The sequence below is a fragment of the Ambystoma mexicanum genome, chromosome 2p, assembly GCF_040938575.1.
Source record: "Ambystoma mexicanum isolate Mex_15411 chromosome 2p, UKY_AmexF1_1, whole genome shotgun sequence".
Classification (NCBI taxonomy): domain Eukaryota; kingdom Metazoa; phylum Chordata; class Amphibia; order Caudata; family Ambystomatidae; genus Ambystoma; species Ambystoma mexicanum.
The window spans coordinates 417,875,098-417,896,269 of NC_090923.1; the positions used below are offsets into that span (position 1 = coordinate 417,875,098).

The 21,172-nt window shown below is 47.1% G+C and overlaps 1 protein-coding gene and 1 long non-coding RNA gene across 2 annotated transcripts in view; one reads left to right on the plus strand and one right to left on the minus strand.

The window, feature by feature from the left end:
- Positions 1 to 2,056: 2,056 nt before the first annotated feature.
- Positions 2,057 to 7,406, minus strand: LOC138566452 (myb-related transcription factor, partner of profilin-like). Its single transcript, XM_069643768.1, has 2 exons — positions 3,321 to 7,406; positions 2,057 to 2,908 (listed from the first exon to the last, which is right to left on the minus strand). The coding sequence occupies exons 1-2, from the start codon at positions 3,997 to 3,999 to the stop codon at positions 2,109 to 2,111; spliced, it is 1,479 nt and encodes a 492-aa protein (XP_069499869.1). The 5' UTR covers positions 4,000 to 7,406; the 3' UTR covers positions 2,057 to 2,108.
- A 102-nt stretch (positions 7,407 to 7,508) lies between these two features.
- LOC138566455 (uncharacterized) overlaps positions 7,509 to 21,172 on the plus strand; it is a 215,505-nt gene continuing 201,841 nt past the window's right edge. The window contains exons 1-2 of the long non-coding RNA XR_011301938.1: positions 7,509 to 7,624; positions 8,324 to 8,411. This is a non-coding gene — a long non-coding RNA (uncharacterized lncRNA). The remainder of the gene's footprint in view (positions 7,625 to 8,323; positions 8,412 to 21,172) is intronic.

The window sequence follows — 21,172 nt, forward strand, 5'->3', positions numbered from 1 at the left end:
GGACTGGGCCTACTCAACCAACAGGCAGCACTGCACATGATGGCAGTAATGGTGCAGAGGAGGAGGCGGAGGAGGCGCAGGCGCCAACCAGCCAACTCTGCACCTATGGCAAACCCCATTGTGCAGCCACCACTACCCCGCAGGCAGCCTGCAATACCACGCATCAGGGCCTCACCCTGGAACCTTACCCCAGGACAGATCCACACACTATACCGGCTGGACCGCCCAACAATCCTGTACATCACTGACATGATTGAGGACGACATCAGCAGCCACATAGACACCCCCACTGCCACCCCCCCCTCCTGAAGGTTGTGTCTGTGCTGCATTTCCTTGGCACTGGCACCTATCAACACACGGTCGGTGAGCTGCACGGCATATCACAACCCTGTTCCTCGAAAATCCTGGTACAGGTACTGGATGCCCTTTTGCGCCATGTGTCGGAACACATAGCCCTACCCCGTACCCTCCCCGAGGTCATTGCAACAAAGTTGGCCTTCCATGCCATAGCAGGCATGCCAAATTGCATAGGTGCACTTGACTGCACCCACATTGAGCTGACAGTACCACGTGCAATTGAGATGGTGTTCCGCAATAGGAAACAGTATCACTCACTGAATGTACAGGTGGTATGTGATGCCACGCTACTGATTATACACTGCTGCGCACGTTTCCCAGGCTCAACCCATGACTCAATGGTACTGCGGAATTCCACGTTGCCACGGTACATGGCACGCTATGCCGGACTAAGCACATGGCTATTAGGTGAGTACATCTGACAATGCTCTGACCCTGTTGAAGCATTATGTATGTGTCCAGGCCAATGAGCAATGTGAGTGTGCCGCTGGACCGCACATGCATCACCCCCCCTCCCATCTACCAAATAGACAGCGGATACCAAACATCACAAAGGAAGACATGACAGGTCACCACAGTGTGCCTGTACACACCCTGCCACAGCCCATCCTGTCACTGTCCCATACTCCTTGTGCCACTGCAGACACCCACCCACAAATGGAACACTGCCCTCCCAATGCACGAGATGCCTGTAAATGAGACGTCGTGCATTGACTACTTCAGTACAGTGGAGTCACTCTGCCATGTGTGCACATCACTGCACTATGACATACTCACAATCCAATGTCACCCGCAGGGCACAGTACACATGCACATAAATATGTAGGCCAATATCCAGTTGGGGACATCCACTGTGATGCCCAATGAACACTTCAAACCACTGCATGGCACATATGCATGAATGAACAATGATACAAGATAGCACAGCATCAGATTAAGACATGATACCACAAACACTGACATGTCCCCCCATCTTCATCCCATGTAGGTGATGTTTGATATGCACTCACGCCCTGGATGCTGACACCTGTACGGAGACCAAGGAACAGGCATGAAGAGGCATACAGTGGAATGATTGAGAGGACATTCGGACTGCTGAAGGCCCGTTTCCGCTGTCTGAGCAGATCTGGGGGATCACTGCTGTACAGCCCAGTGAAGACGGGTAAAATCACACTCGTATGTGCCATGCTGCACAATCTGTGCCTGCGCAGGAACATCCCAATGCCCCCAGACGCAGATGAAGAAGATGGGGATGGAGATGGAGATGGGGATGGGGATGGGGATGGAGATGGGGATGGGATGGCACCACCTCCCCCTGGGGGTGTACTTGATGGCCAAAGAGCATGGGATGAGCTGATTCGCATTTACTTTTGAGACACAGCACATTCACAGCAATGCATAGAGTGATGACAATAAATGATTTGTTGTACTGCAAATGAAATGATAGATGTCCACACATGTATGTTTTGCTTTCAAATGATGATATATTGATGAATTCACAACATGGAAGGAGGTGAAATGGTTAGGGAAGCTGTACACCCGAGCCCACCCACCACCCAAACGTACCCACCCACACCCAGGCCCCAATGTTCAAACACCCAAAACAACCTCCCCCACCACCCTAACGTACCCACCCCCACCCAGGCCCCAATGTTCAAACACCCAAAACAACCTCCCCCACCACCCAAACGTACCCACCCCTCACACCCTTCAAGTCCACGTGTGTCCTGCAGTGCCACACACACATATCATCACTTGTGTGTGCACTTCTGTGCCTGTGCATCCTTGCCCGAGAGCCCTGTTAGCCGACTTGAGCGCCTCCTTGGACTGCCAGTAGTGGAGCTTGATGGGTTGGTGGTATTTGATGGCACAGAATCCGGTATGGATGGCATCCGTGCAAGATTTGCCTGTTGCCCAATCAACATGGCCTTAATGAGCCTGGAGGTGTTGTCGTTACCCTCTCGCACATGGCGTGCCAGGGTGACTATTGTGCTTGCAAAGCGTCCAATAGACCTTGAGAGGCGGCGCACTGACGTGCTATAGCACTCCCTCTGCAGCCTATATTCTTTAAGCTGCCTCTCCACCAACTGGGTGAGGGTTGCCTGCTGCTCCTCCATCCGCTGCATGCGGGAATTCAACTCTGCCATGGATGGGGTGGGTGACCTCATGGGACTTCTGAGTGAAGTGGGGCTAAACTCCAGCTGATGGAAGGAACCCAGGTTATCAAATGTGGGCGTCTCCCCCTGTGGCCCAGTATCAGAGTGCTCTACCGGGGCACTGTTGTCACTACAGGCCGCCTCCTCTGCAGTGCAGCTGCCTTCTGTGTTGGTTTGGGTGGACATGGTGGGTTCCCGTGGCACCTGTCTTGCCTCAGGCAGCGTGGAGACGGTGGGGATGTCGGTGGTGGTAGCCGGCACATCTGTTGCAGCTGGTAGTGGGGGCTGAGATGCCGAACTGCTGGCAGCATCCTCTTGTGTGGGGGTGGTGGCTTGGGCACGTGCCGGTGCTGATTTCCTGGCCTGTTGTGCAGTGTCACTGTCACTGGATACGGCTGTGGGGACACAGAGGACATGCAATTAGTGTTGTGGTGGAGGCTGATGGGTGCATCACATGCATAATACAGGTTGGTCATTGTATAGTGTTTGTTACATGCATCTGATTGCTGGGGGTATGCATTGTTGTGATATTGGGTGCCATACGGATCTTGATGGGTCCTTTGGGCCAGTCATGCACTGCCTGGGGGGTGGGGGGTTATTAATGGGTGCTTTGGGCCAGTCATGCACTGATTGGGGGGGGTTATTAATGGGTCCTTTGGGCCAGTCATGCACTGCCTGGAGGGGGGGTGTATTAATGGGTCCTTTGGGCCAGTCATGCACTGCCTGGGGGGGTGGTTATTAATGGGTCCCTTGGCACTGTAATGCCATCAACATATTCTCATATGGCATTCATGTTTGACCACTTACCAGCATCTGCAGGTGGGCTCACTCCTGCCTCAGCCTCCCCGATCCCATGAATGCCCTCAAGGTGGAGGACACTGCTGCAACGCTCCTCCCATGCTTGCAGCCTCAGTGGGGAAGGGGGTCCTCCACCTGTCCCACTGCTGCGTTGGCGGTGTGTGGAGATGAGGTTACGAACCATCAGCCTGAGGTCGTCCCACCGCTTGTGGCAGTCCTTGACGCTCCTCACTGTCATGCCCACAGCGGTGCACTTGCGTGCTGCTTCTGCCCACACTTCCTTCCTCCTCTGCTGTGTGGCACGCCGTTGATCGGCACTGAACAGCATCTCTGCATGCTCCACTATGTGCTCCATGAGCACAGTTAGCTCCGCCTCACTGAAGCGCTGTTTGCGCTGCCTCTGCGCTAGAATCCTGGCAGACATGCTGGTGGTCCCTTTTGCCTTCTCACAGTATGGATTGTGCTTGTGCTGACTCTGGATGGCAATGGATTGTGCTTTATATGATGGCCGCCTCTCTGTTTCCGGTTTTTGGCGATCATGGAATTTCCAGTTGCGTTTCCGTGGCGACGGAGGCGGACACGGGTTTTGCGCTACTTGTGGCAGCGTTATGTCCATTTCTGTGTTTTTTTCCATGACGGCGGTAACAATGTTTCCGCGTCCGTGTGGTGCGCGCGACTGACAGCACATAATTGGACGGTCTTTCCGCAACCTTGCGGACACGGAAACTTTATTACCGCCGTCACGGAATCACTGCTATCCGAAGCTGCCAGGTTGTAATGAGGCCCAGTGATTCCTGTTGGGCCCTGTAAAACAATTGGGTTGACGTTAATTTGAGACGTGGTGTTTAATGCCATGTGCAAGGTTTGTGCAGGTACCCCGTGGGGGCTCTTGGTAGAGTCTGTACTCATGGGTAATAGACTGGTATGTGGTGGCATAATGGGGTGGGAAGATAGGGTCCCATGGTGGGGAGATCTGCCCTTGAATGGTGAAAGGGCTGGTGGACCACCGGACTGGGATTAGTCACGGGATGAGGCCAGGTGCATGGATGAATGCACCCTGAGAATTGGTACGGCGCCGTGAGCGCCCTGTGCGGAGCCTCCGTACCCTGAGGGGTAGTGGCAACGTGAGCAGGAGGCCGGGCTAAGGCTCCGTACTGCGTGTGTGGGCCCGGTACTCCTGTGGGCTGGAGTTGTAGGGATTCCTGATGGGAGGGGGTGCTTGAGTCTGCCCGGGAGGAGTTGAGCAGGCGCTGTGTTGCGCCAAGACCATGGTCTGACTACCCTTGTGAGGGTGCTCTGACCGTGCGGTGAACGTGGGCCGGTGTGCCGGCTCATGTCATTGAGGCGTTATGGAAGTGGCGCTGGAGGCAGGGCAGATAGTGAATTGCCGTGCTGGGCGGGCGAGAGTAAAGCGCGCCGGCCCGGCCGTGTTTGTTAAAAACTAGGGACCGAGTCCAGGCGCCACCAGGGAGGGGGGGTAGGGTGCTGTCTGCTGGGAGGCTTTGCCTTACCTATCGAGCTATTCCGAGACGACAAGGACTACAGAGAAGACAGGGTATTTACCTACCAAGCTAAATATGATCAAGACAAACCCAAATCTAAAGAGAGCACACCCAACAGCTCACCGGCCAGCTCTGAAGTAGACAGTGAACCAGAGGAAACAACGGAACCACAGGAACACGCAACAGACAACCAACCAACTAAACTGTCTTTTTTAGAGCAAATCAAGCGACATAAGAAAGCAAGCCGTCTCAAACCATAACCCAAAAAAACTGTGTCCTTCGCAGTACCATTAACAAATACAAGAACCCCACAAGAAGAGAGAGAGGAGGAAAACCAGACAAAAGACGCAAGAGTATTGGAAGAGGAAATAGAGCAAAGACAAATGAGGTCACAATCCCAGAAAACGATGGGACAGAAGAACGACAAAATGTAATCATGAATCTGTCACTTAAGGAACTCACAGCCGTAGAGCGGAAAGTACTCAACAAGGGACTTTCCTTTTCACCATCAAGCAACAATAACTTTGTGGACATTCAAATTGACCTTTACAAATTCACACGACATCTTAAACTGACCAAATTCTTTGCTACAAAAACAACAGCTTATAAACCCAGAGAAATGACACCGGAACCCAGCACGCTCGCTATACGTGATTTAGACTAGAAGAAGACCTCAAAAGCAAACAAGAATGTATGCAAGAACTCGGGATTCAGAACGTAGCCATGATTATCCCGGAGCTCAGAAGCAAATCCAAATTCACTCCACAATTATTTGCAGAGAACTATATAGATATATTCCAACAAGCAGTCACCAATGACCTACATAGATTGGAGGACCAACGAAATCAAAGGACAAGTAACAAAGACATCTCTCGAAAGAAGAACAAACCGTACTCAAGAACCTATGGGAAGAGATGAACATCATAATCCAGGAGGCCGACAAAGGTGGCAACATTGTAATAATGGAGAAATTTGACTACTTAAAAATGGCACAAAACCATCTCCAAACACAAGGCAACTATGAAAAATTGGACACAAATCCACAAGTGAGAATCCTGAAGGAACACCAAGAACTCCTAAAACACTACCAAACAGAAGGGCTCATAACAGATGAGGAATATGATTACCTGAAAACGGATCACCCGATCATGCCAACCCTCTACTTCCTGTCCAAAATTCATGATTGAAAGAGAAACACTACTCTCGCCCAAACCAAAGAAGAAAGATGCAAAATCCACAATCAGATTTGTAACCAGATACAATAAGGACAGTCAAGCAATCCAAAAAATCCTACTCAAACACTGGGACCTACTACTCATGGATGAGCACATCAAACACAGTTTTGAAGCATACTCAAGTATGTCATTCAGCAGAGCACCAACACTAAGAAACCTACTCAGCCTATCCTTTCTATCCGAGAAAAACATCATGACACAAGACTGGTTAAGCAGACAAACACCAATTGGCTTCACTAAATGTGGAACCTGCTCCATGTGCAAATATGCCACCCAAACTAAATGTGCTAAATTTACAGGCTGTCCACCATTCAAAATCATGGAGCACCTCAATTGTAAAAGCAAGTATGTAATCTACGCACTAATCTGTGTATGTAACAAGATTTACATAGGGAGCACCATCCAGGAAGTACAAACTCGGATAAGGGAACACATGAACAGCATCCACTTACAGGACCCGAAGCTGCCTTTGGCCAACCACTGGCAGAAGAACGATCAGATGGATGACAAAAGCTCGATAAGATATAATGGACTGAAAACCGTGAGGTTGGGAGCCAGAGGAGGAGACAGAATAAAAAGACTCAGACAAGAAGAGGCAAGATTGATCTGCCGCTTTAGATGTGTCAAGAATGGCTTAAACAAGGATCATGAGTTTAATGTATTTTTGTAAACCTTTTCTGTCTCGACACACCAACCAGCATGCTTCCCTAGACCCAACCATGGCCCGCGCCACCCCCCAGGACTGCCACGACTACCGACAGTCCCAACAAGCCTAGTGACATTAGCGACCCATTGGTACATACAGCTGGGGCTATATCATTTTTTCCCCTGCCTAGATTTGTGACATCTGGCTTGCCGGGACAAACCCAACATCCCCCCCACCGTAGATATGGGGATACCACTGCCCACTGCGGCCTTCCAGACTGCTACACAGCTTGGATCACAGCAGCCTGTACCATACCCACTGGGACCCTTTCCCAGACAGCAGGACCTTGGGACATCCATTCTCCCAAGAGGTACCTAAACCAGCACACCAACCACTGGTGGAACTACAATTGCAGTTCATAGTAGGTCATCCACCAACTGTGGAACACTTCAACCAACAGGTCCCACGAGCCTGCCAGTACACATGTACATCAACAATCCCCCTAGCCTCTCGTGCCAACACCATCTACAATTCCACCTTCATGTCCAATTGGACATGCTGTAACACGGCTACCCCCACATCTAAAGGAGCATCTGTCACACTCATCGCGCACACCCCACACGGGGGAGTCCTAGTCCGGCCCCCCCATCAAGCCCAACGGCACTCCTCGCTTCCAACAGGACACTATCCCCTCCGCACAAGCACAAGGGAGCACAACTCACTCCTCAACCCCTTGCACATGCGCATGTTAGAAACACTTCTCATCCAAGACATGCGCACCAACCCGCGCACAGACACTGCTCCCCTGCACATGCGCCGAGACCACCTCTGGTGACTCGGCAATGCATGCGCAGAGGCATAAGAGGAGGTCCACCTCCCAGGCACCCACCAGGAGCCGCTACGGACCTGATTATCGGAACAGCTCGATAGGTAAGGCAAAGCCTCCCAGCAGACAGCACCCTACCCCACTCCCTGGTGGCGCCCGGACTCTGTCCCTAGTGTTTAACAAACACGGCCGGACTGGCGCGCTTTACTCTTGCCCACCCAGCACGGGCATTCACTATCTGCCCTGCCTCCAGCACCACTTCCATAACGCCAAAAAATGACATGAGCCGGCGCACCGGCTCACGTTCACCGCACGGTCAGAGCACCCTCACAAGGGTAGTCAGACCATGGTCTTGGCGCAACACAGAGCCTGCTCAACTCCTCCCGGGCAGACTCAAGCACCCCCTCCCATCAGGAATCCCTACAACTCCAGCCCACAGGAGTATCGGGCCCACACACGCAGTACGGAGCCTTAGCCCGGCCTCCTGCTCACGTTGCCACTACCCCTCAGGGTAGGGAGGCAACCGCACAGGGCGCTCACAGCACCGTACCAATTCTCAGGATGCATTCATCCATGCACCCGGCATCATCCCGTGACTAATGCCAATCCGGTGGTCCACCAGCCCCTTTCACTATTCAAGGGCAGATCTCCCCACCATGGGACCCTATCTTCCCACCCCATTATGCCACCACATACCCATGAGTACAGACTCTACCAAGAGCCCCCACGGGGGACCTGCACAAACCTTGCACATGGCATCAAACACCACACCCCAAATTAACTTCAACCCAATTGTTTTACAGGGCCCAACAGGAGCCACTGTCTTAAAAGGACAGCCACCCTTCACCACGGACCAGGACTCCACAGGGGGCTACAGACTTTACACAATAGGTAAGAGTCACCCATCCTCTAACTTCTCGATCTTGAACCTTAACTACCTCCAACCACTACCTTGCTAACCTTTCATCTGTGCTTTTTTCTCTCTCCCTCTGTTTCAAATGCCTTGTCATTGCATTAAATGTATGTGCCAATTTACCTTGCATTAATTGCCAACACTCCTCCTTACCCAACACCACTCAGTGTGCACTAAATTAATTTTATATGTCACAACTATGTCACAAACTACGCACTTCACATGATTTTTGAATCCTCATCAGCCTTGATAAAGACCCACGGGTCGAAACACATGTCGGCTGACAAACAAGGAACACAATTGCTCCTAAATGTACTAAATGCATTTACCAACTGTATGTTAAAACAACTCAGCACTAGCACAAATAAAAGCGAAAACTGTATCGCAATAACCATTGTGTTAGAACCATTCTTTGAACTATTGAAGCAAGATAACCAGGAAAAAACTCTCCCTTTCTACTCAACAATTGGGGTGCTGGCTAAACCCCTACAGCTCCTGTGATCTTGCAACATTTGAACCCTATTAGTATGCTTGGAAAACAACAGAGCCTAGCAAAGGTTGTTTACACTCCTAGAGCCAACCACGATTCTATATATATATATATACACATATATATATATATACATATATACATATATATATATATATCCTCTTTTTTCGTGGTCTGCATGTATTCTGGTCTATTATGACACTGTATACTGGGTCTTGGATATCCTCTGGTTTACTCTAGGGTACTCTAAACTTTTTTTCTCCATAGCGTTTTGGACTGACCTGTGAACTGCAGCCATACGATGCTGGCTTAACAGTTCATGAGACAGCCTTTCAAGATTTAAATAACCCATGGTTACCTTTGAAGAGAGGTAAAAAAAATATATATATATCCAATCCGGTTTTAGGAGTGGTCGGAAATTAATGTTGCTGTCTAAAACGCTGTAATCGCAGTTGACCGGCTTGGGTGTCGAGCGCCAGAGTAGAAGCTCCTGTTTTTCACTAAGTGTCATGCTTGAACTCCTGGGAGTTGGGTTGCCCAGAAGCAGTGCTGCACAGTTAAATAGACAAATACAGTAACTTCCAGCTGGTTTAATGTGGGATCACTGAAATGCATCACGGCACACAGTTGGCATACAAGAAACTTCTTACACTTCTCAGAATCTCAGCGTAAGTGGCTGTCTCAGGCTGTTTACAACCCATTAGATAATAACACAACAGTTTTAAAATGATTCCCAGTGTGTGTCGGCGCAGCTGATTTAAGAGCATTCCAGGTATACAATGCTCTAAGCCTCTAGGCTTAGTTTCTTAATGAGAAAATTCCCAATATCAAATGCAATCCTTTGGTTGCAATCAGTATCCAAAAGGGATCAAACAAACTGGGTACGCGCATTTGGTCACGCCTCTGTCGACCTGAATTCCCTGGAACAGACCTTTCTAAATGACTCTGCAGTGCAGTTCTCTCCTACACCCTTTCTCCTCGTACCTCATTCCTACACCCCTCTCAACTAACAACACTCTCTCCTCCCACTCAGACACCTACTCCCCTCAATCCCCTACTCCTATCTCCCACACTATCGTTATCTTCCCGCCGCACCTACTTTACAACACTACATACACCTGGTACCATGCTCTTTGACAAATACCTAATCTGTATGAAACTCTGCCACCAACTCTCCAACACTCTGCTCCTCCATCTGTCGACCACCTGGTCTCTCGATTCACCACTTCCTCCTGTGATCTTATCTGAAGAACTCACACTCTGCCTCTCCTTCTGCCCCCTATTACATTGTTGAACTGGTGGTCCCATGTCTCCCTCCTATAGAGAAATCTATAACAAAAAAAGAAAAAGGATCAAATGAAAATTTCACATTTACAAAAATGTAATATTTGAACTGCATTCTGTGCAAAGCATTTGAAAGAAACACATTGGAGGAAATGTTGTGATGTCAGCAGACTAGCTACAACACAAGTGTATTTGTTCATTTTAAATGACAAGGCACAAAATACATCCTTTCAGTTACATGGAAGCATACAGCATTCTGTATTACATGGAGTACAGTCAATCTGGGAGGAAAAAACACAGCATTTTATAGAAAAGTGAAAATCGAATTTAGGTCTATGTTATTTCTCCTTTCTTCTTTACAGGACTGAGAATCACCCTTCTAAAAGAAGCGTTCAGAGACTCAAAGTGTACACTGTTATCGCAAGGAGCCTGAATGCAAAAAGGTTATAATGCCCCTGTTTGAAGAACGAAATATGATGTGACTTCAACAATTTCCATTTGTCACTGGGTCTGTCTAAGGATTTCTTAAAAACACCCATATGCAAAGACAGGGAGTCTGGCATTTGTGAAGCCAGCCGATATCTCTTAAGAGGCCGAAGACTGCGTCAAGGTTTGGGCCCTGAGCAGCCTAATTTCAAAGCACCCTCTGGCAATAGCGCCAAGCCACAATCAGGCTTCTCAAGAGTCATAAATGGCCAAGCTCTGAGACTCAGGCGATTGATACTATAAGCCTGCTGCCACGCTAGGGAATATACTATTTCATATTTTGTTAAATAAGGAAACTAAGTGCATCTTTAAACAGGATTATTTTTTCATGAATATCTTTTGATAAGCGTGTAATAGCAACTTATTTTTAAAAACATTTGTTCGTAGTGAATAACTATCAGCTGATCGTAAAACAATATTTTTATGGTATTCCTTTAATTATGAAAACTATTAGAATATAGATTTTTCTCACAGAATTGCTGCATCTCTCTGATTCATATATCCTAGCGTCTATACCGGCTAGGCTGAAATTCTGAGATGGGAATAGAATCTTTGAGTGAAAGTTTTAGAGACTAAAAAGCTAAGATCTGTCACACGCATATCACATGTTGAGATGAGACTAGCACCATTTGATTTCCTGAGGGAGAGCAATCTGCCAAACCAATTTGTTACATGATGTGACTTCTTATGTTACATCTGTACATGAATCCGGCCACATTGCCTAAAAATGAAATGCCATTTTCTCTGACCCAGCAGCAGCTCTGAAGAGATGTTTTTCTAATAACAATTAAACCAAGTCCTTGAGGCTCGGCCATACATTTTATGACTGCATCCTGGCACCAAAGGATCAAATGTCCTCTTTGTTCTGAAAACCAGGCTTTGGTAATACAACTAATGCTGTTCATTAACAGTTTCCATTTGTCACTGGGTCTATCCAAGAATTCCTTAAAAAACAGAAATATACTTTGAAACCTGGGCTTGCAGTGCTCAAGCCCAAATTATCAGCAACATTCATCGAATTGGGCTCCCATTAATGATATCATTCCCACACACAGAGACAGGGAGTATGGCATTCATGAAGCGAGCTGATATCACTTAAGAGGCTGGGGACTGAGTCAACATTTTGGCTATGAGCAGCCTAATTTCAAAGAACCTTCTGGCAATAGTGCCAAGCCACAACCAGGCATCTCAAGGATCATAAATGGTCAAGCTATGAGACGCAAACAATTGACAATATAAGCCTGCTGCCAGATCAGGGAATGTGAACTACTAACTACTATTTAATACTTTGTAAAATAAGTGCATCCTAAAATCTTAAATATGGGATCCAATTTACTGAATCTCTTTCAATAAGCGTGTTGTAGCAAATAACTTTTTGTCAGAGTGAAATACTCTATAAACTGATTGATTTTTATGGTATTTTTTAATTATATAAATTATAAAAATGTAGACATTTTCTCACAGAAACATTGCACGTCAGTTATTCATATATCCTAGCGTCCATGCCGGCTAGGCTTATATACTGAGATGAGAATAGAATCTTTGAGGGTACGTATCAGAGAATAAAAAGCAAAACTCAGTCACACGCACATTACATATCGTACTGCAATGAGACTTGCATCATTTGATTTCCTGAGCAAGAGCAATCTGGCAAACCAATTTGTAACTTAATCACATGTGTGGAACATAATGTTTTAGAAAATCACAATTGTTTAATGTAATATATTCAAGATGACATCACATGAAATGGGTGGGAAACTGGGTGTGGAATATTACTCCCATTAGATTGCCCTTTTCATTAATATGCCCAACGAGTACAAAGAGTATGGGTTAGGGACACATCACTTTTGGAACCCTGTTCAATCACACAGCGTGACCAATTAAAATAGAGAAATGATACCAAACCACAGATTTCAGGAACCTGACAGACTGAATTGAAGAAGGATATAAGATGAAGAGTTGAGAACAAGAACAAAGAGAATATAATAGCCTGCTTTCCTTGAGATTCCTTATAGGGAAACCAACACCAGGCCTTCCTCATTGGAAAAGGAAGCAGATAAGCCCAATACAGAAGGAGAGAAACCAGACTGTGGAGGCAAGCTGTCACGACCAAAGTCCCTGGCCCTGGGACTCGGAGCCACTGGGCCTCGCCACAGTGTTCCTGCAAGGCCCCAAGGGCCCAATCATGCCCCTCTCAGCTTTCCTGGAGCCAGTCCTGGCGCCTTTGGCGCCAGGCTCATATGGCAGGTGGAGTTCCCATTGGGGAAAGGACCAACATGGCGGCACCCACAAGGTTCAGTTCGGAACTGAACCATGCAGTCTAGCATCTAGGGCGTGGTCCGCCCTGGAGGCACCTGGGATACCTGTAGGCTATTTAAGCCACGCCCGAGCTGAGGCACGCGCTTCGTGTTGCTCTCCACTCGCAGCGTGACGTTCACCGAGACCAGCTCACAGCATTCCAGGTCTGCATCTACAAGGAGAGAAGAAGAACACCATTAGCCTCCTTACCTGTTCAGCCATCCAGCTCCTCGATCGCTTCGGTGTCTTCTCTGGAGCCATCCTTGCCATCAAGCACCATGCTAGGGAGAAGAGAGGACAATTTTAGTAAGCGTTCGCCTCCCGATTCCAACGCCTCTCAGACTGGCACTTACCTAGCGAAGTTCTCCTGGTTCTCGACGGCGGTCTGGACACCTTCCACTCTACGTCCTCTTCCATCTGATCGCACTTCTTCCAGGAACTTCTCTGTGATCTGCAAGGGAAGAGTAATATAGGTTAGCCCAATTACATAGACGTTCATAGCGCCGCGCTCTGCGCATTCACTTACCATTTTGAGCACCGCCCTCACCATCAGCTCGACACCTTCATCATCTCTTCTGCACCTACGAGAGAAGGAGGAGATTAACAGGGCAACTACTATTACGGACATTCACTCTTAAGAACTAAAGACTTACCTCAAGAGCAGAGTCGCAGCAGGACTGGACTCCGGGGCCCACACCAGTGAAGTAACTAGGCAGTAAGGTGCCCAGCCATGACGCGCCCCTGCACAGAACAGCAGGACGGAGATCGCACCTTAACGAAACGCAAGGTGAGGAAGACTCTAAGGGGGTTGCTGGGGGAATACCTGGGAGATGGGTCCCGAGAGAAGGAGATTGTGGCTAAAACAGAACTCCTTTCTTCCAGAACAGATCCTCGGCAGAACGCATACCAGGGGAAGGTGAACCCAAGTTAGAAGCGGTCCAGCCAAGTCGGGTGGCGTCCCTGTGGATACAAGGTGAGCGTTACACAAGCTGACCCATCTTGCTGACCGATGGCCACCTATTACTAGAGGGGGTAGTATCGAACCAGTTCTTGAGAAGGTACCCATCTGTCTATGAGACAACCAAAGAAAATAAATATCTATGTGAGATCTTAGTATAATGCTGAAGGGAAATATGGGAGGTATTGTCTAGAGGGGAATACATTAAATCCCAGCCTCTCTTATTTGTGAAAGTACAGAGGTGGTATACCAATTGGCTGTACACCCTGCGAAGATTAGTAAATATATCAGAAATACAACTGCTTCTGGAAACTTTTGATTTGTTAAAATAAACCTAAATTGTGTGTATAATGGGAGATCAGGGGCTCCCTTTCTGTACATTGGCTAGGTACAGACTGGGAGGCAAGTAATATCTCCCTTTCCATGTGCCTAGGAAAGTAATGTGATTGTAGTCAATCCCTGGTTGTATCACTGAGCAGAGTCCTATTGGTTTTGAACCACTGGAAGAGAAAGGGCAAGGGTTTTTTTTAACTGCCTCCTGTTTTTCCCACTTTGAATTGCCCTTTGAAAAATGACAAAACGGCAATTCCTACAAATTAAAGCAATACAAACACAATTGAAGGGAATCTAACACAAACACAGGTTAAATGGAAATCTTTATATTTGCAACCAATTTACATGGGGGAATGTTGTTAAATGTTAGAGGTATTTGTACCGCGCACCGTCACCAACGAGTTGGTCCCCAGGTGCTCTGGCAGATCTGAAAATGAGAAGGCGGGATGGGTTAGTAAGGCAAAGAGGGAGTATGATAGTGAGAGGGGTGGTGTACTGTTGGTAGCTTTGGCTCGGTGTAAACCGTGTGCTGAGATTTGGTGCAAGTGTCGGATCGATGTCAGTCCTCGTGTGCCGTTGGGGCGGCTTATGTGTTGTTGCGGTGTGGTGAAGTGCATGCGGCTTGCGGTGCGAGAGGAGGTTGTGTGAGTTTTTTTCGGTGAGTTAAGTATGCAGAGACTATGAGCTTTTTTGGTTAGTGGGTTATATGATTTGGAGTTAATCTTCACAGTATGCTTTAGAGCCTTGATTTCACGGGTCCTTCATGGAGAGGCCCTGATCCCAATGTAGGCTCCGTTTCAGCACACAATGGGCAGGTGTGTAAATCAGACCTAGGATTCGAGTGCCACACCATTTTGTGGACAAGTACCGACTTCACAATAAAGTACAGCTCACCATACTGTAAGCAAGGGGCTATCTCCAGATACAACATTCCTGCATAGTGGGGGGAAGGTCTGGCTCCACGATAGGTGGGCTTCAGAAAATAACAGGCAGAGACAGAGGCGCATCCAGACTTGGGTGTCGGCTAAAAGGGGATAGGGCCAGGCATCACGGTGCATTTAATGCTCTTGCTAATAATCATAGATCTGTCCATAGGCGGCGCAGTCCAGCAACCAACATTCCAGCCCAGTGTGGCGTCTGGTAACATTCAACATTCAATCCAATGCAGCACATGCCACCATTCACAACTCTAGATGTGTCGCTTGTCAAACCATTACAAGTTCAAGCGGGCGTGGCACCTGCCAACAATCCAATTGAGATGCGGCACAGGCCAACATCCACCATCCCATACAAACACCTCACATGTCACTATTCACGGTTCCAAGTGTGTCGCTTCTGAGTTTTCACGGCTCTGACCAGGTCTTCAGTTTTAACTGTCCTCCTCTCATGGATATCTCTCATTGTGCCATGTGATGTGTCGTGGAATGCCTTCCCTAGGCCCTGTTTGTGTTCGATCGCTTGTTGGGAATCGGATTGAGTTTCTACCTTCAACGTTGTTTTAGCGGTGTTTGTGTTCTTGTCGGTGATCTTTGGTTACGCATTGAAGAGCCAGGATTTGAGCAGTTTCCTGAATAGTAGGTGTTTTCTTGTGTTCCGTATGTCCTTTGGTAAGGAATTCCAAGTTTTCGGAGCCTGGTGAGAGAAAGAGGATCCTCCAAGTTTTCTCTTGTTGTAAGGTTTCGGTTCCTGGCGGATGTCAATGCTTGATCTGAGCGTTCTTGTTGGCTGATGTAATTTGTGCAGTTTATCCCTGAGGAATTCGGCGCCTTGGTTGTGTATTTCTCTGTGCGTGATGCACATTGATTTGAATTGTATTTGTTGTTTTATTGGTAGCCAGTGTAATATTTTAGTGCAGGTGTGATATCTTCGGGGTAGTTTGAGAAGGAGTCTGGCTGCTGCATTTTTGTATACGTTGTAGTTTTTTTTAGTAGTTGTTCAGGCATACCCAGGTATAGGCTATTGGCATAATCTACTCTTGACATGACAAGGGCTATGATGGTAAGTGTTTTGTTGCTGAATGATAGGAATGGTATGATCCTTTTTGCTGCTCGCAGGAGAAAGAAGCAATTCTTGAGCAGAGCGTTTACTTGTGGCTCTAGAGTGAGCTTGTCCAACAGGACCCCCAGGTTTTTTTTTTTTTACAATCAACGATGGTGTTGGGGTTGTGCTGAGTTCTTTTGGCCAAGGGATGTAGCTGTTGGGTTCTCCTTTGTTTTTTGTGACGATCATTATCTCTGTTTTGCCTGGGTTCATTTTGAGGTGGTTCAAGTTCATCCAGTTGAATATGTCACAAAGGCAGTTCTCCAGTGTTTTGTTCTCTTCTCGGGAGTCTTGTATTTTGAAGGTGTGTTGTCAGCGTAGCTGTAGCAGGTGAGGACTTGTCTTTTGATGATTTTGAATAATAGGTATAGGTAGATGTTGAATTAGAGCAGGGAGAAGGAAGATCGTTTTGGTACTCCGCATGTGCAGTTTCTTGGGTTGGACTTGAACTGTTTCATCCATACGGTTTCCGTTCTGTTTGTTAGGAACAATTTGATCCATAATAGGGTGGTGTCTATTATTCCCAGTCCTTCTAATCTCGTTATGACGATGTCGTGGTTGACTGTGTCGAATGCTGTGGATAGGTCTAGAAGTATGAAGGCAGTATTGTTGTCCGAGTCTGCATTTGTTTTTAGGTCGTCCTATATTCCATTGCTCTCATTGGCCTGAAGCCACCTTGTGGCTGGTCTAGTAGGTGGTGCTCTTCTATGAATTCTTGGGTTTTTTGCAGACATATGTTTCTAGCAGTTTGGCTATGTACGGGATATTGGAGATGGGTCTGTATTTGGATAAGTCCTTTACGTTTCCTGCTTTGTCTTCGAGTAGTGGTCTGATGTACGCCGATTTGAAGGCCTGTGGTACTTTACCTGTTGCAATTGAAAGGTTGAGGACATTCCTATAGTATTCCATGGGAGTTCCTTGTATGAGAATAGATTTGTATAAGTCCGGATTGCAGGGGTCTTCGGGAGAGCCTGATTTGTTGCTTTGATTTACCAGTTTGACAAAAGTCTCCACTGATATTTCTGGAAAGCTTCGTAGTTTGTTTGGATGTTCCTCATGAGGGTAGGTGGGGTCTGCAGTGGGATTGTGTGGTCTGTTTTGTATGGTTTGTTGGATGGTAATGATTTTATTTGTGAAGTGGTCTCCTAGGTCATTGCATAGTTTCATCGATGGAATTGGTGTGTTGTTGCATCCAGGTGGGTTTTTTATTTCATTTATAATTTTGAAGAGTTCTTTTTGGGTGTTTGGTGCTTTGAAGATTCGGTTATCATAGTGTTTCCTCTTTGCTTTTTGTATTTCCTTTTTGCAAGAGCGGATCTGTTGCATACATTTCAGTTTGTTTGTAGCGTTGTTGTTGGTCCCGATTTTAGTTTTAGTTTTTTTTCTTTTCATAGTGCTTAGTAGTGGGGTGAACCATTTTGTCATTGTTTTTTTTCATGAGGGTGTGAAAGGTTTTTCTTTAGAGATGTTGTTTGGGTTGTTGCGATCCAAGTGTGGAATAAAGCTACTTTTTTGTCCAGGTCTGCTTCTTCCATAATTGTTGCTTGTGGTTTGCTGAGTTCCAGGAGTTCAGTTAGGTTAGAATTTTTGATGGCTCTCCAGTTTCTTTTCATGGTGATTGGTGGTATATCTTGTTGCTTATTTATTGGAATGCCCATTGTGAATATGAATGGAATGATGAGGTGGTCGCTCCAGAGTATTTGAATTGGGGGTGCCGTGGTAATGAGTTTTTTATTGGCGAAGATTGCATCAAGTGTATGCCCTGCCGAGTGTGTCGCTCCTTTGACTAGTTTTTGTAGGTTCATTGCTGCTAGTTTGGCGGTTAAAGATTTTTGTGTGGTTGTGGTTTCTTCATCGAAACCGATGTTGAAATCTCTGAGGACGATCAGGTGATTGTGCTTGATGGCTAGGATGGTGATTGCTTCAGTGAAGGCATCTACGAAGGTTGCATCCTAGGTTGGTGGTCTGTATATCAATATGAATTTCAGGTTTGTTTTGCGGTTAACTGATAGGCGTTGTATTAAGGATTTACATTTATCGATGTAAAGCGGATCTTCACTTTGATAGCCAGGTGTTCCTTGTGGATGATTGCCAGCCCCCCACTGTTCTATTTTTCCTGTTTGCTAGGATGCATTTGAAGTTTTCCAGCATGCAGTTATTGAGGGTGATCTTGTAATTGTCATCTAACCATGTTTCGGTTACAAATAGGATGTCGATACCTCCGTCAGATAGGAGATCGTATATTTCGGTTGAATGTTTGGACATAGACCCTGCGTTTATTAGGTTGCAATGGATTTTCTTGGTGTGGTTTTGTTTATTGGTTTGTAGTTATTCCGTCATGGTATTTCAGTATTGATGTTGATTGGATGAAGAACAGCGACAGCTGCTTCTTCATTGAAGCAGTCCACTAGGTTGATAGCATGGCTGTTAAATTGTGGTGCTTCTCCAGTGGAGACGATTGATTGAAGATCAGCGATGGCTTCTCCTTCATTGAATCGATATGTTAGGTTGATGGTGGGATTGTGAGTTATCAGGGCTTCGTCGTCTTGTCTGGTGTGTTGTGGGTAAGGATGGTGCCCCTCTGTTTTTGTGATGTATGGGGTAAGGGGATTGGAATCATACCACTCTCTTACTGGGTGCCCCCTGCTATTTTCCTTGTGTTTCAGGGGAATCTTTGTATGTGGCAAGATTTCATTGTTGTTGAGGTATCGACGTTCCGTGGCTGTATCGAGGTAGGGTGTAAGATATAAGAATTTTACTCTTACCTAGTTTGTTCTGATACTGACCGTGTTAGGCGGGGTGTTTCCTGAAATTGAGGCTGCTTCTGCTGGGTGCTGTTGTCTGTGTGTCCGTGGCCATTGTTGCACAATCTTGCTCTCTTTCTCATCGACCTTTTCTGTTTGGGGCATTTTGGTTCACAGTGCAAAGGTAGCAGGGTTAGTGGACCTCTAATGTGTTGTGCAAGCACCGAATTGGAGTTTCTTTACGTCTTGATATGCTTGGATGCTCTCAGGTTCAGTCTGTCCTTCCTGTCGGTGCACTGTCTAGGGTTTTGGGGAGTTTGGCCTTCCACTGTCGGGTGGTTGAGGTGAGCAGTGATAATCTCAGGGTGTGGATTGATCAATGATGGTAGGCAGTACTTAGCGCTAAAAATTGGGCTTGGACTGCTGGGGCTCTGTTTGAAGCGGCCTCAGGTGGGTGTTTGAGCGGTTGTTTTCGGGACTCCCTGGTAGCTAGAAGAGGTCTGGGTTTAGGGAGTAGTAATTCAGCGACCAGAATGGGCAGTGGGAGGGGCTGGCCTACGCCCAGCACAACAGTTGAGTATAATACCAAACACAGTTAGACTTGAGATTCCTGTATGGTGGGAGAGAGGCCTATGCCTAGCAGAGCAATTTAGTACAATATTGAGCAGAGTAATTGAGTACAATGCCAAGCACAGCTTAGATCCGAGAGTCCTGCACAGTATGAGAGAGGCCCACGCCCAGCAGAGAAACAGAGTGCAAAACTAAGCAGAACAATTGAGTACAGTCCCAAACACAGCCAGATTTGAGAGTCCCGCACTGTGGGAGAGACACCCATGCCTAGCGGAGCAGTTGAGCACAATATCAAGCAGAGCAATTGAGTGCAACCCTAAGCAGGACAATTGAGTGCAGCACTAATCAGAGCAATTGGGTACCGTCCTAAACACAGCTAGACTTGAGAGTCCTGCATAGTGGGAGAGAGGCCAGCGCTTAAAGTGGGCTGGGGCCTGCCGGGGCCGGGCCCCGGCAGTCTCCAAAATGTGGGACTGAGCCGGGGCCCTGCCGGGGCCCCCATCCTACCGCAACATTGGTGGGAATCGCGGGATGCATTATCCCGTCGCGGCCGCAGCCGCGACGGGAGATGCGCCTGCAATGAAGTCAGGCAAGCTGACAGTCATAGTAACTGCGTCTGGTGACCCCTCGCGCGAGAGTTCACCAGAGGCAGTTACTGTCCCTTTGTTTCCACAGGTCACCTTTAACGGCGAACCTGGGGATTCTTCGACATTTTTCGAGGTTTATGAAAGATGGCTTTGAAAGTACACATTTCAAGCCATCTTTTATAAAGCTTTGCCGACGGACAATTTTGTCCGTAGTCAAAGCTTTATAAAAGATGGCTTGAATTGTGTACTTTCAAAGCCATCTTTTATAAACCCGACATGTTTAAAAAAGATGACCTGAAAACTAATCAAACCGTAGTGTATGCACACAAATATATATAAATGTTATATATTTGTGTCCGTACCTTACTATGGTTTGTGTACTTTGCAAGCCATCTTTTATAAACGTAGAAATATGTTACATATTTCTATGTTTAGAAAAGATGGCTTGCATAGTACACAAACCATAGTAAGGTACGCACACAAATATATAACATTTATATATATTTGTGTGTATACCCTACGATTTGCATACTTTTTAGGCCATGCCCCTCCCACAAGCCACGCCCCCAAATGAGGTCCCCCGCTCAATTTCTTACCCCACTTAAAGCCCTGAGAGAGGCCCACGTCCAGCAGAGCAATTGAGTGCAACACAAAGCCGAACAACTGAGTAAAGTCTCGAACACAGCCAGATCTGGGCGTCCCACACAGTGGGAGGTGGGAGTGAGGCCCACGCCCAGCAGATCAATTGAGTACAATACCAAGCAGAGTAATTGAGTACAATACCAAGCCCAGCTAGATCCGAGTGTTTCGCACAGTGGGAGAGAGGCCCACGTCCAGCAGAGCAATTGGTGCAACACCAAGCAGGACAATTGAGTGCAAAACTTATCAGAATACATGAGTACAGTCGAAGACACAGCTAGATTTGAGATTCCTGCATAGTGGGAGAGAG